The following is a 12,946-nucleotide window of genomic DNA, read 5'->3' as shown; positions in this document are numbered from 1 at the left end:
TGATAATATTGTGGGTTTTGTGTAATGAAGGTGTTGATATTTGGGATATCAATCAAATTCCAACAACAATCGATTATTTTTGATCTTTTTACTGATAATTTTTGTGGGTTTTGTGTAATGAAGGTGTATCAACAATCAATTGGATCTGCTTGCCAATTGGATTGGCCAAAAGATAGGATTTTGATTCAAGTTTTGGATGATTCAAGTGATGAATTGCTTCAGATGTTGATCAGAAATGAAGTGAATTCATGGAAAGAGAGAGGGGTGAATATAATCTACAGACACAGATTTCTAAGAACAGGATATAAAGCTGGAAATCTTCATTCAGCCATGTGTTGTGATTATGTGAATAATTATGAATTTGTTGCCATCTTGGATGCAGACTTCCAACCTAATCCTGATTTCCTTATTCAGACAGTTCCTCACTTTAAGGTAACAACCATACAGACTGTTTTCACCAATAATTGATCATGGGTATGCATACTTTCTATATTTAGAAACTATTTAACTTTTCTGTTTTGGTAAAAAGATATATATTGCAAGAATGGGGAGACCTAATGCACCATGGTATGGTCTATCGGTCTAGGGACTCGAGACTGCAATTTGTTCCCGTTCTAGTCTCGGTTGGACGGGATGTGGAGTTCTACATCAACTAGACTTTGACCATTTCTTTTTTCTGATATACGTTGGAACCTTCTTTTTGTTCAGAAGGGGTCTTTTTGGAGAGTAATCTGATGGGTTCTATTATTCTCACCTTGGTATCAGAACCAAGGTCTACCACTCTAGGGACTCGACACTTTGGGGCAATCTATACCCTTTTAGCCTCAGTTGGAGGGGGAGGCGACCATTTCTTCTTTAATATATGTTGGAACCGTTTTTTCGTTTTTCAAGGGCTCTTTACATAGTAATTTGATGGGGGTTTCACGTATTTTCACATGGTATCGGAGCCAAGGTTTACCATTCTAGGGACTCTGACACTGCCTGTGTAGCCATAATTGGAGGGGAGAAGGCATGTTGGAGTCTTACATCAGTTAGACTTGGACCATTTCTTCTTTGATATATGTTGGGACCTTCTTTTTTCTGAAGGGCTTTTTTTGGAGATTACCTTGATGAGGGTTTCACGTATTCTCACATGGTATGAAAGTCAAGGTCTACCACTCTAGGGACACTAACATTCCCCGTCTAGCGTTAGCTGGAGGGAGGAGGTGTGTTAGAGTTCTCATTAGTAAGACTTGGACCATTTCTCCTTTGATATATATGTTGGAACCTTCTTTTTGTTTTTCAAGGGATTTTTTTCTATTCGTGTCTGTTGATAACCGTTCTCGTGAGTCGTTTGAGTCACTGAAACAAACATTTTTTTGGTTCAAGTCACTGAAACAACCTTTGTGGTTGGTTCGGGTTACTAAGGGCTTGTTTGTTAGCAACTTAATGAGCTTAATGGGACTCACAACTTATTTGGTCAGCAATAGATCACCGTTTGGTAGTGACTTTATGATATAGAAATTGACTTATTCAGTAAGCTTCTAGGAGTAACTTTATGCAGAAAGTCAAGTTTTTTTTTTCAAACCTACCCCTCCCAATTAAAAAACAAGTTCCTTTCATCTATGAAAAAACCCTCCAAAACAAAAACGTTCTCAATCTATACAGACGGATTAATACACATAAACAACTTTATCCATACAAGGCTTAATGGATAATCAACCAAACAACCCCCAAGGCTGTTGGCTGGAAAACTAGTTGTTGGTTAATAAGTTAGTTGGTAACACATAAACTAGTCATTTTTGATAAATAACATCTGATAAGCTAGATAACAATGTAAAATGACCTAAAAGGACAACTTTGCAGCATTCTTGCACCACGACCACCATTGTTGGTGATTAAGGATCTTCGGTTCTTATAATCTGTAATTTTTTGGTGATTTCAGGGAAAACCGGACTTGGGTCTTGTTCAAGCGAGGTGGTCATTCGTGAACAAAGATGAAAATTTACTCACAAGGCTACAAAATATCAATTTGTGCTTCCATTTTGAAGTCGAGCAACAAGTGAATGGCCATTTTCTCAACTTCTTTGGGTTCAATGGTACGGCGGGAGTTTGGAGGATCAAAGCTCTAGAAGATTCCGGTGGTTGGCTTGAAAGAACGACAGTCGAAGATATGGATATTGCCATTAGAGCACATTTGAACGGATGGAAGTTCATTTACCTTAACGATGTCAAAGTTCTTTGTGAATTGCCGGAGTCTTATGAAGCTTATAAGAAACAACAACATCGATGGCATTCGGGTCCTATGCAACTCTTCCGACTTTGCCTTCCTGCTATCCTTTCTTCCAAGGTTCGTTAAGATTTAACCGGTTATTTTCAAATCTTGAAATCCGTCAAGTGTTATACGATGAAACAACTTATTGCAAAAGTCCCGTTTGGTTGGCCATATACCAGCTTTTTAGAAATTACTTCGAGTAGCGTTTCAATAAACTCTCAGGGGCTTCTTTTTCCATTTTTTTTCCAAATTATTCCCCTTGTATATATATAATGTAGAGGGAGGTTTAGATGAAAACCCAAAAAAATGAAAAATTGAAGGAAACCCTAATAACTGTTCATTTGTATGTTATGCACATGTGCGTACCGGAAAAACTACTTACAAGTTACTTGTATATACATGTGCATACCGTACAGATAATCGGTTACTAGGGTTTTTCTCAGTTTTTTTAATTTTTTGCGGTTTTCCCCTAAACCTGTTTTTTTTGTTGGGTTAATATTTTAACATGTCCTTTTAAGTCATTTTATATTGATATCTACTTTATCAGCTAGTTTTTATTGAACATAACTAGTTTTTCAGCTAACTTTACACCTAAAAGCTAGCTTATTTTCTAAGCTCCGTTTGCTTAGCCATAAGCTAGCTTTTTGAAAAGCTACTTTTGATAAGCCGTGGATTTTTTCCACCTTTTTATCTGTTATAACTAGTTTATCAGTTAACAGTAAGCTTAACAGCTGACAACTAAAAGTTAGCTTATTAGTACACATTTGATGTTTCAGCTTATCAGCCGACGGGTAGTTTATCAGCCAACAACTAACTTATCTAGTTCTGATCTTCTTGTAGATATCGAAGTGGAAAAAGGCGAACTTGATCTTCCTGTTCTTTCTTTTGCGGAAACTGATTCTACCATTTTACTCGTTCACTCTATTCTGTGTGATTCTTCCGCTAACAATGTTCATACCCGAAGCCGAACTTCCGATTTGGGTTATCTGTTACGTCCCCGTTACCATGTCGATCTTAAACATCCTCCCATCACCAAAATCATTTCCGTTCTTGATGCCATACCTGCTCTTCGAAAACACAATGTCCGTGACCAAATTCAACGCGATGGTCTCCGGCCTCTTCCAGCTCGGAAGCGCCTACGAGTGGGTCGTCACCAAGAAAACCGGCCGGTCGTCGGAATCCGATCTCTTGGCATTTGCAGAGCGGGAATCCAAGAGTTTCAACGAAGAGAAAATCCAGAGACGGTTATCGGAATCCGGGCTCGAAATGCTCGGAAAATTGAAGGAACAAGAGACTCCGGTCGTCGAAATCGAAAAGAAGAAGAACCGGATTTATAGAAAAGAACTTGCACTTGCTTTTCTACTGCTTACTGCTGCCACAAGAAGTCTTCTATCAGCTCATGGAATCCATTTCTATTTCTTGTTGTTCCAAGGTTTGTCGTTTTTAGCGGTCGGGCTCGATTTGATCGGCGAGCAAGTGAATTGAGAACCGTTTTTTCGATCTGGAAAGTTGTTAGAAAAATGAAAGAATACAGAAAATGGTCGGGTCATGGGGTTTTTCTACGACCGCAGGGTTCGGGGACACGAATCGAGTAAATACTTATTCAATAAGGTAATCGTCCCACTGGATATAGAGCGATACTAGAAACGATATTGGAGTTAATTTTTTGTTACGTTTTTTGTATAATTAATCACAAGTGTTGTTAATTCTTCGATCGTTGTTTAGTTAATAGGACCCGATACTTGCCGAAAGGCGTTGCTATATAAAAAGATTCGTTTCGTGCTGCATTTGATCGGCACCTAATATTTTGTGTCGTATTTTTGTTGCGAACCGGGTTTCTCGGATGCATCTGAACGGTGAAAAATTGGCCTGATTTCAACTATTAATTGTTGGGTTCGGAAAGAGATTACAGTTGTCCTGTTTGTTAGCAACTTAATGAGCTTAACAAGACTCACAACTTATTCGGTCAACTATCTATGTTTGATATTTTAATGATATAGAAAGTAATTTATGGCTTGTTTTTTAAGCAGTTTAACGAGACTTCCAGCTTATTCGATCAATTATACAATAACTGTGGCTTAATGATATGAAAAGTTGCATTCACCAAGTTTTTACGAAGGAGCTTTTATGTATACCTACCGATCAATTCCCAGAGACAGTTTTATCAAATACACTTTATCCAAAAGCACTTTATCCAAAACTCAAAAATGCTTGTTATCAGAATAAGTCAAGTAGTTTTTATAAGCGATCCTAAAGTATAGATATAAATAACATACGCATTCCCCAGACTTCCGTTTCTTGATTCAACCGGCTGGGCCAAAAACGCAACTGGGTGAGAGTTAAATAGGAGTCAGTAGTGGTTTTTGAGGAATCGAGCAATCTGTTAGTGTCAATTGAAGAATTGAGGCAGATTTGACCCAATTAAAACGTAGCCGTTTCTGAGTGCCTCAAGGTATGTCATCTTATACATGGGTTTCTTTTCTGGGTTATTTTGGTGAGGATGGTGTGTTGAAAAGATCAATCTTGAGGTTAATTTGTTGAAGTTGTATGTTCACCTTTTATTTTGCTGGTATAATAAATTTGTTGGGGTTGTAATTGTTTTTATAACCCAATGAGCATATAAGGTGTTCGACGTAATGTCTAAAAGAGATGGGTCTTGCTGTTGCTGCATGTTTGACGTGCATATCCGTACACCTTTATCTTTTGTTTTTGGGGTTGGATTTTGGTTAATTTACATTTTGACCGTTTCATGTTTTTGATGTCAATCATTTGCATATTCGAATCACTAGTTGCTACCTTTTAGTTGTTCTATATGCTTTTATACACAATTGCAACCCACATGTATTGATTGCTTTGCTAGTTGTGCTAGAATGGAATTGGAATATTAAACTCGAGTTTCATAGATGCCATCATTCTCTTAAAGGAGGGAAGTTCCATTAGAAACCCAGGGACCGCATGCAGCACGCCATATGCCCCTCCTCAGATGAATATTCATCATAAATTACACGTCATGATGATTTGAGAGACGGACCTTGAAATTTTTTCAAGTGGTGACACCATTTGACTATAAAAAACAAAGATATGGATATGTTTTATAAAATCATCATCGGCCTATTGGTTAGTTTTTTGCTTTTCATATTTGAGGTCTTGTGTTTGAGCCTTTATTGGAAATTTTTCAGAAACATAATAAATCTGAAATTAAAAGCTAAAAACTAAGAAACGGGGTTCGAACCCGGGTCTAGGGTGGGAGAAAAAGCCATGCAAACCAACTCTCCTACGAAAAGTTGTGTCATCATTGTAGTTTCAAATGATATATGGTTGCACTGAAGAAAATGATAGGGTGGCACCTCTCACGACCCTATATTTTTTACTCTAAACGAAGTGGTGGCCCGTGCTACCGTATCCAATAGAGTGGGTCCACCCTTGGCACTGTGGGCGGTTCTGGGTTCCTAATCAATTTTCCTAACGGAACCTGCCCCCTTTTAAAGATACTTTGTTTTAATGCATCTTTAAGTTTGCTTTTCTCCTATAAGATATTTACTTCTCCATGCAGTTAGAGCTACATAAAAATGGCGGTACTATCGTGCTCAACAACACATTCTTCAATAAGATCGGCGTTACATTCTTCTGTTGTCACTATAACTTCGGCCTCTTGTAACTGCCTCAATATCAATTTCATTCAAATGAATAGTCATTCTATCTTAAGCAAAAAAACTTGTAGGATATATGCAGTTGGGGGCAATTCGCACCCAAAAGTTTGCGCAATTGATCCACATCGAACTTCTTCCACTACCCACCTAGGAAATTGGGAAGATCCCGATGGTAGTGATAGTGAAACGGACGAGGAGGAGGAGGAGACAGAAGAAAACAATCTCGACTTTGAAAGCGACTGGGAGGAAGAAAGAGATACTTCAGACGCCCCAGTTAATATGGAGAAATTGTCCACAAGCCAGATTGATTGCAAAGGTTTTTTTGCTTCTCGGCTTCGTCCGTGATTGGTTACCAGGGTGTTCCTCAATTTTCTATTTTTTGTGGTTTTCCCCTGAACCAAACCCTATATATATAGGGGCTTAATCATTTGAGAACTCCAACATTTAATGAGATCTATGAGAACTTCTATCTTAAAGTTTTGTTTCACATTATTTTTTTCCATCGAAGTATAACATTTGACGTATTGATTAACATATATTTGTTTCACAATGTCTTTGTTTCATATGTATTCGGTTCACAATGTGAAACTCTTTTACGTTTATTTTTTGTTTCACAAAAACATCAAAACGATTCACATTGTGAATTCGAGTACATGTGAAACAAACACATTGGATGACAAATTTATGTTAATCAATATTCTAAATCTAGTCTTGGATGAAAAAGAATAATATGAAATAGCACATGATGCACAAGTTCTCAAGGTTATCACAATCTCATGGGTTCTCAAAAGAAGGCCCCCTATATATATAGGGTTGGATTCGAGTGAGAATGAAAGTTATGATGAGAAAGGTAAGAAGGGATCTCCACCCTTGGATCAATCCTAATCGAAAATCAACACTAATGCGGTGCACCGAGATGAGCCTGATCAATTCCCGTGATAAACGCAATTCACGGGTGGAGGTGAGATCAAAAGTGATCAAGGGTCCTAATCCCTTCTTATGCTTCTCACTTTAGCTCCTATTCTCACACAATCCTTTGTATATATATATATATATATATATATTAGTTGGGTGCAAGACTCCCCCCTTTTTCTATGTTCATTACACTCATGTATCGAGCCTTGTCTTCAACGACATTTTTTTAATCATTGCAGAGGTTGAAGAACTTTTAACACCAGAAGAAAGAGCAATCTTGCAACAGAACGAAACTCCCAATCTCGACAAAATATCAACTGTAAGTTTCAAGGATCTGGATAACCCATTGTTCTATAAGCAATATGCTCATGACCATGACGAGATTGTTAGGAAATAATCTCCTTTTCACCGACTTTTAAGCATCAAATTTGATTTTCTATTATTTTATAACTCAGGAGAAGTGGAATCCTTTGCATACATTGGCATTGGCAGGGCAGATAAAGTTCATGGACAGCCTTCTAGGAAATGGATTTGATATTGATGCAGTTGATAAGGTAAGGTAGTACGGTCCACGAGATCATTTCTAAGAGTGTGAATAGATTTACACCCCCCTGCCCGCCCCCCTGCCCCCAGGCACCTGGGTTCTCTGAAGCAACTAAGTAGTAATTTGCAAGCAGGATGGCCAGACCGCTCTTCACAAAGCAGTTTTAGGTAAAAAGGAGGCAGTCATTAGTCATCTGTTAAGAAAAGGTGCAAGTCCTCATGTTCGAGATCTGGTGAGACACTTCTCCTTCAATTTCGATATCATTATTCCTTTGTTTTTGTTTTAGGAATCACTAATGCCATTCTTTGACAACCATAAACTTAACTCTTTTTGGTTAGCTATAAAGCTAGCTTTTTGAAAATATACTTCAAGTAACATTTCAATAAGCTTCAGCGTTTTTCCCCACTTTTTGTCGATTATGCCCCTTATATTTTTCCAATTAATTTTTTACAACATATCCTTTTAGGTCATTTTACATCTTCATTTAACTTATCAGCTAGTTTTTTACTCCCTCCTTCCCAAAATAAATGTCCACAATGAAAATGATACAGTTTTAGGAGTGTGTAATTATTACACTTTTAAGTAAATGAATGACACTTTTACCCTTCATAATAGTGAGAAATTTTATGTATCACATAATTAAGGGTAGAATAGCGAAGTACACACTTAATTTTGAAAGTAGACACTTATTATGGGACAAACTAAAATAGATACGTGGACACTTATTTTGGGACAACTAAAATAGAAATGTGGACACTTGATTTGGGATGGAGGGAGTACCAAGCATGATTAGTTTATCAGGTAGCTAATTTTTCAACATGTCCTTTTAGGTCATCTTACATTGTTATCTAGCTTATCAACTAATTTTTACCAAACATGATTAGTTTATCAACTAGTTTTTCAGCTAAAACTTAGCTTTTCAGCTAACGGCTAACTTATCAGCCAACAACTAGCTTATCAACTAGTTTGTGAAACATAGCCTAAATATCCTTGTGACAGGATGGTGCTACTCCACTTCATTATGCAGTTCAAGTGAGTGCCATGCAAACTGTGAAGTTGCTGATTAAATGCAAGGTTGATGTGAACGTTGCTGATAATGTAAATATCAATTCGTTTTCCCGTCAATTTTTTTTTATCAATTTGGTATTTCCATCTGTTAAATACTCGTCCTTACAGGAAGGATGGACTCCGTTGCATGTAGCTATGCAAAGTAGAAGCAGAGACATAGCAAAAGTTCTACTTGTGAATGGAGCCGACAAGACAAGAAGAACCGAGGTAAGCAAATTCTATGCCAACATGCTTAGGATCGTTAATCGCACACACACACAATTATATTTGCAAGAAACATTGCCCTTGAGCGTGTAGCTCAATTGGCAAAGGGGCAGGGGGCGGGAAGACACTGCTCAAATACATAAATGGTTCAAGTTTGAATCAGAGACGGGCTTGAACCCCTTTGCTAGCCTCAGCCGCTGCTGAGTCAGCTCTGAAATGCCTCCTAACATGCGGTTCCTAGGGTGTGGGTTCCATGTGGGGACAGTCAGGGTTGCTCGTAATCAACCTTTTGCTCGAATTGCAAGAAACATAAAAAAATGGAACACAATACCTACATGGTTTAGCAATTCATCTACATTCATGGTTGCTGCTAGGATTCTTATATATCTCGTGAATTCTTAAGGAAGAACGTCCACCCTTATATAAAGAGATAACTTTATCCCCCGACCATTTGTATGCTTGCACGCCATATCACATATTTTACCTTATTACGATGTCTGCCTGCACACCATTGCATCATGCACACGTCATGAGTCGTTTTTCTACTTGTTATATTTCCCATCGTATTACCTATCTTGTTGTGTGCTTGCACACACGCTTGTGCGTCGTGAGCTTTTTCACGGAAACAACCTCTTGATTTTGTGGTTGAGGTAAGATCTGCTTACATCCTACCCCTCTCAAACCCTACTCCAAGTGGGATCTAATTAGCTTAGTGAGACTCGGCTTATTTGGTCATCTATACATGACTGTTTGGTAGTGGCTTAATGACATACAAAGTTTCTTATTCAGTAAGCCTTTTCCAAACTCGCCCCTCTCAATTAAAAAACGTGCTCCTTCCATCTATGAAAAACTCTTTTAACCAAAATAAAGTTTAGAAAGGTGGTTAACTATGTTATTTGGATCTAATCATGTGACGGTTGAGATCTATTCTCACATTCTCAACCTTTTCGTCATTCTCATTTGAACCTCACCCCTCTACTCGTTTAGGCTGCGTTTGGTATATGGGATGGGACAGGACAGGACAGGACAGGACAAAACCCACTGTCCCATGTTTGGCGCAACATGGGACAGGACAAAACCCACTGTCCCATGTTTGGCGCAACATGGGACAGAACAAGAACTCACTATCCCACGTTTGGCGCGACATGGGACAGGGACAAGAACTGGGATAAGGTGGGACAACATGGGACAAAAGAGGTTTTTTCTTGTTCCACCAAAATAGATGGAACAAGATGGGACAAGAATGGGACAGTGGGTTTTGTCCTTTTTTTTATAACCGTGGGTGTCCATGACAGCTTGTGCATACTTCGACTAATCCCAAGTGGACCTGCGAATAATCATTTTCCTAAATTTGATTGTGTTTCAGGATGGGAAAACACCCCTTGATGTAGGTTTATGTTATGGGAAAGAATTCAAATCCTATGATCTTGCTAAACTACTGAAGCTTGTACCAGCAAACAGATTGTAGATATACAGCTTATGGTGCACCCGCTGGTGGAACATAATGGCGACAGCAGGGCCCATGACCCTCGTTTTTAATGTTGAAAGTGAAAGATATCGAAGGCGATGTCATGTTTCATTTATGGTTCTCGAGTCGAATGACAAATGGAGGCTTGGGTCGTTGGTAATTCATGTCGTGTTAATGTCTTGTTGTTTTAGTATTCGATCCATATGATGTTTGAGAGAAATCGTCTCAAATTAGTATGTTTTAGACGTTGTTTTCGTTTTTATTGGGTTGGGTTGAGATGTACCAGTTGAAACTTTGGTACATCATTTTACAATCTAACTAAGTGTTTTTGTTTAAACTAAGTAAAATTAAAATGAGAATATATAGAAAAGATTAACAAACTAATTTTTTTTTTTGAAGATTCATACAAATAAAAAAGTAAAATTACAGTTAAAATTGTAATATAATTTTGAATATAGCTAATATCAATTAAAAACTAAACAATTATTTTAAATCACAGTATAAAAAGATGTGAGATTTATCGGGTTGGATTGAGTTCAAATTACCCTAACCAAAATGCACAATTCCAACCCAATAGATACGGTTTAACCTAATTTTGTATCAACTTTGTATCAAGTTAGCTAGGGTTCACTTTTTTTGAGTTGGTCTGTTTTTGGAGCACCCCTAGCAAGACACAACAAAATTTGATTTTTTTTCCTATTCAGCGTAACGGATATTATTTTTTTGACAATTGATGTAACAAAGTTTTAAAAATTTATTTTTGATTAACCTGGATATCCACCCTGCTATGCGAGCCGACTAATTCCAAGACAACCACCTGCTTTGCGGATAGCCTGGAGTCATCGCATTTGAACAAGAGGATTTTTATTACTTATTGGATTAAAAATATAATAATAAAATTTATATGATTTTTTTAATTTATAAAAAAAATTACAGTGAACTTATAATTTATCGATTAAAAATATAATAAAAAAGTAAAAGAATTAAATAAAAATCAATAGCATTTTGAGGATTTTTTTTTTTCTAGTATGACTATGAACAACGCCTGCGAGAGTTGGGCCTAGCCATGGTGGTCCGTCCGCCATGAATGAAAACTCAATCGATAAGTCCGATACTTTCGCCACAATTAGCCCAAAATTCTTCTACTAATGAATAATGATGTGATTCCTGAGTCGTCCGTTTATCTGGACTGATAATTTACTTGGCTTCAACAACAGTACGTAATTGCTTTCTAAAATCAGTTTTTATAGTCATTGATCTTTGTATCTCTGTGAACTATTGTGATATGAATCATAATTGAAATGACTATGAAAACTGGGATGATTAGGGTAGGATTGACGGTTTTGATTCTTCCTTTTGATGTAATTATATCAAATTGGCTTTACTGATTCGCTGGTGAATTATGTTTTCAGGTTTGCAATCATCAATGGAGAATGGGACGGACGCGTTCTACGTTGTGAGGAAAGGAGATATCGTTGGTGTGTACAGGAGTTTGAATGATTGCCAATCTATGGTAAGGTTGATTATGAAGTCGGAACTATTCTTTCTTTTGGTTTTCAGCTTCATCGTCTTCCTATATTGATCTCTTGGTCCTTTTAAGTTACTTTGTTACTCGATACACGCTTTTTTGTGTACCAAAACGCACCTTACATCGAACTTGGTCGTCCTCCATTGATGATTGCGAAGAACTAACAGTATGCCCTAGCTAATACCAAATACTAAGTTCCATCTGACAGCATAATTCACAAGCGAAACAGTAAGTCAATTTACAGATTGATGGTGCTGGAAGAATCAAAATCGTCAATGAGTACCCTAATCATCCCTATTCGGAGTCATTCCAATTACCATGCAAAAAATGATGCATATATAAAATTTGATTTCAGCATGTGAGATAGTTAAAACTGAACATCACCAAAACATTTATTTCTTTCAGATTCAACAACTACAAATGTTCTAGAACTTGACGTAACCAAATTAAAAGTCTTGAGTTCGAACTGCTAAGGGTGATCTGGGTTGAGTTGATCGGGTTGAAGGCATTTGAACAACCCAACCCACTGTTTGCGGTTTGAAAAATCTCAATCCGAACCCAAACCAAAGTGTAACCCAACTCAACCCAAACAGTGCGGGTTGGTCGGATTGATACTTTGTTGCATTAAAATATCCTCCTAACCTTGAATATGTTGTTTTCTCTACTCATAATTCCTTTGGCATCATTAATCATCTGGTAATTCTTAAGTATATCACATTCAACTACTCTTCTCAATTTGCATATATATGTTCTAAAACTTATATATGAAGGAGTTATACAGAGATGGAGAAGAGATTGAAAAATATATGTATATGAAGAGGGTATGTAATGGTGTAATTGTCTAATGTACATAGTAATAAGGATTTAACAATCATATTAAATCTAAGAAATAAAAAGATATCGGGTTGGGTTGGGTTCAAATGACCAAACCCGATTCCAACTCAATACCTATGGTTTGAATATTTTACAACTCGATTAGACATTGGGCTGGTTTGGTTTGGTTTGAGTTATTTTGTGTTGGGTTGGCCGGGTTTTTGAACACCCCTACGAACTGCTACTGCCAATTACCAGATTTCTTTAGACAAACTGGTGGCAAAGTTTCACCGTCTTTCAAAAAACAGTACAGGGTTTCTCTCTGCCGCCTAATCTCCTGAGGACTTATTCTGCATCAGACTGATACACATTTGTTCCCACTATGTTGCTTGCTGGTTTCCATAGAACAGTGCTTGAGGTTGGACATGGCAGCCTTAAAAATTTTCGAGGACATGTAGGAGTACTTGGAGATGGAGGACCAGGGTAGCAGACTAGGTATGGG

At 37.5% G+C, this 12,946-nt stretch overlaps 3 protein-coding genes across 6 annotated transcripts in view; all 3 read left to right on the top strand.

Moving 5' to 3' along the window:
• LOC112515902 (xyloglucan glycosyltransferase 4-like) overlaps positions 1-4,057 on the top strand; it is a 5,853-nt gene extending 1,796 nt beyond the window's left edge. For both annotated transcript variants that reach the window (XM_025122867.1, XM_025122869.1), the window contains 3 exons: positions 124-432; positions 1,925-2,329; positions 3,095-4,057. In XM_025122867.1, coding sequence (XP_024978635.1) covers positions 124-432; positions 1,925-2,329; positions 3,095-3,739 — 1,359 coding nt within the window. In that variant the 3' untranslated portion in view covers positions 3,740-4,057. The remainder of the gene's footprint in view (positions 1-123; positions 433-1,924; positions 2,330-3,094) is intronic.
• A 436-nt stretch (positions 4,058-4,493) lies between these two features.
• Positions 4,494-10,421, top strand: LOC112515957 (ankyrin repeat domain-containing protein EMB506, chloroplastic). The gene is made up of 8 exons (XM_025122943.1): positions 4,494-4,706; positions 5,808-6,220; positions 7,059-7,138; positions 7,275-7,373; positions 7,497-7,595; positions 8,363-8,461; positions 8,540-8,638; positions 10,002-10,421. Exons 2-8 carry the CDS (start codon positions 5,824-5,826, stop codon positions 10,101-10,103), a joined length of 975 nt encoding a protein of 324 aa, XP_024978711.1. The 5' UTR covers positions 4,494-4,706; positions 5,808-5,823; the 3' UTR covers positions 10,104-10,421.
• A 788-nt stretch (positions 10,422-11,209) lies between these two features.
• Positions 11,210-12,946, top strand: part of LOC112515971 (uncharacterized protein Mb2253c-like) — a 10,882-nt gene continuing 9,145 nt past the window's right edge. The window contains exons 1-2 of one of the 3 annotated variants that reach the window (XM_025122959.1): positions 11,210-11,319; positions 11,516-11,616. In XM_025122959.1, the coding sequence (XP_024978727.1) occupies positions 11,530-11,616 (87 nt within the window). In that variant the 5' untranslated portion in view covers positions 11,210-11,319; positions 11,516-11,529. Of the gene's footprint in view, positions 11,320-11,350; positions 11,432-11,515; positions 11,617-12,946 lie in introns of those variants that run through there. The other 2 variants (XM_025122960.1, XM_025122961.1) reach the window with 2 other exon arrangements.

This window comes from Cynara cardunculus, assembly GCF_001531365.2.
Source record: "Cynara cardunculus var. scolymus isolate 2C chromosome LG 7, CcrdV1, whole genome shotgun sequence".
In the NCBI taxonomy this organism is placed as follows: Eukaryota; Viridiplantae; Streptophyta; class Magnoliopsida; order Asterales; family Asteraceae; genus Cynara; species Cynara cardunculus.
The sequence above is the reverse complement of the archived record's forward strand: the minus strand, read 5'-3'. Positions and strand labels throughout refer to the sequence as shown.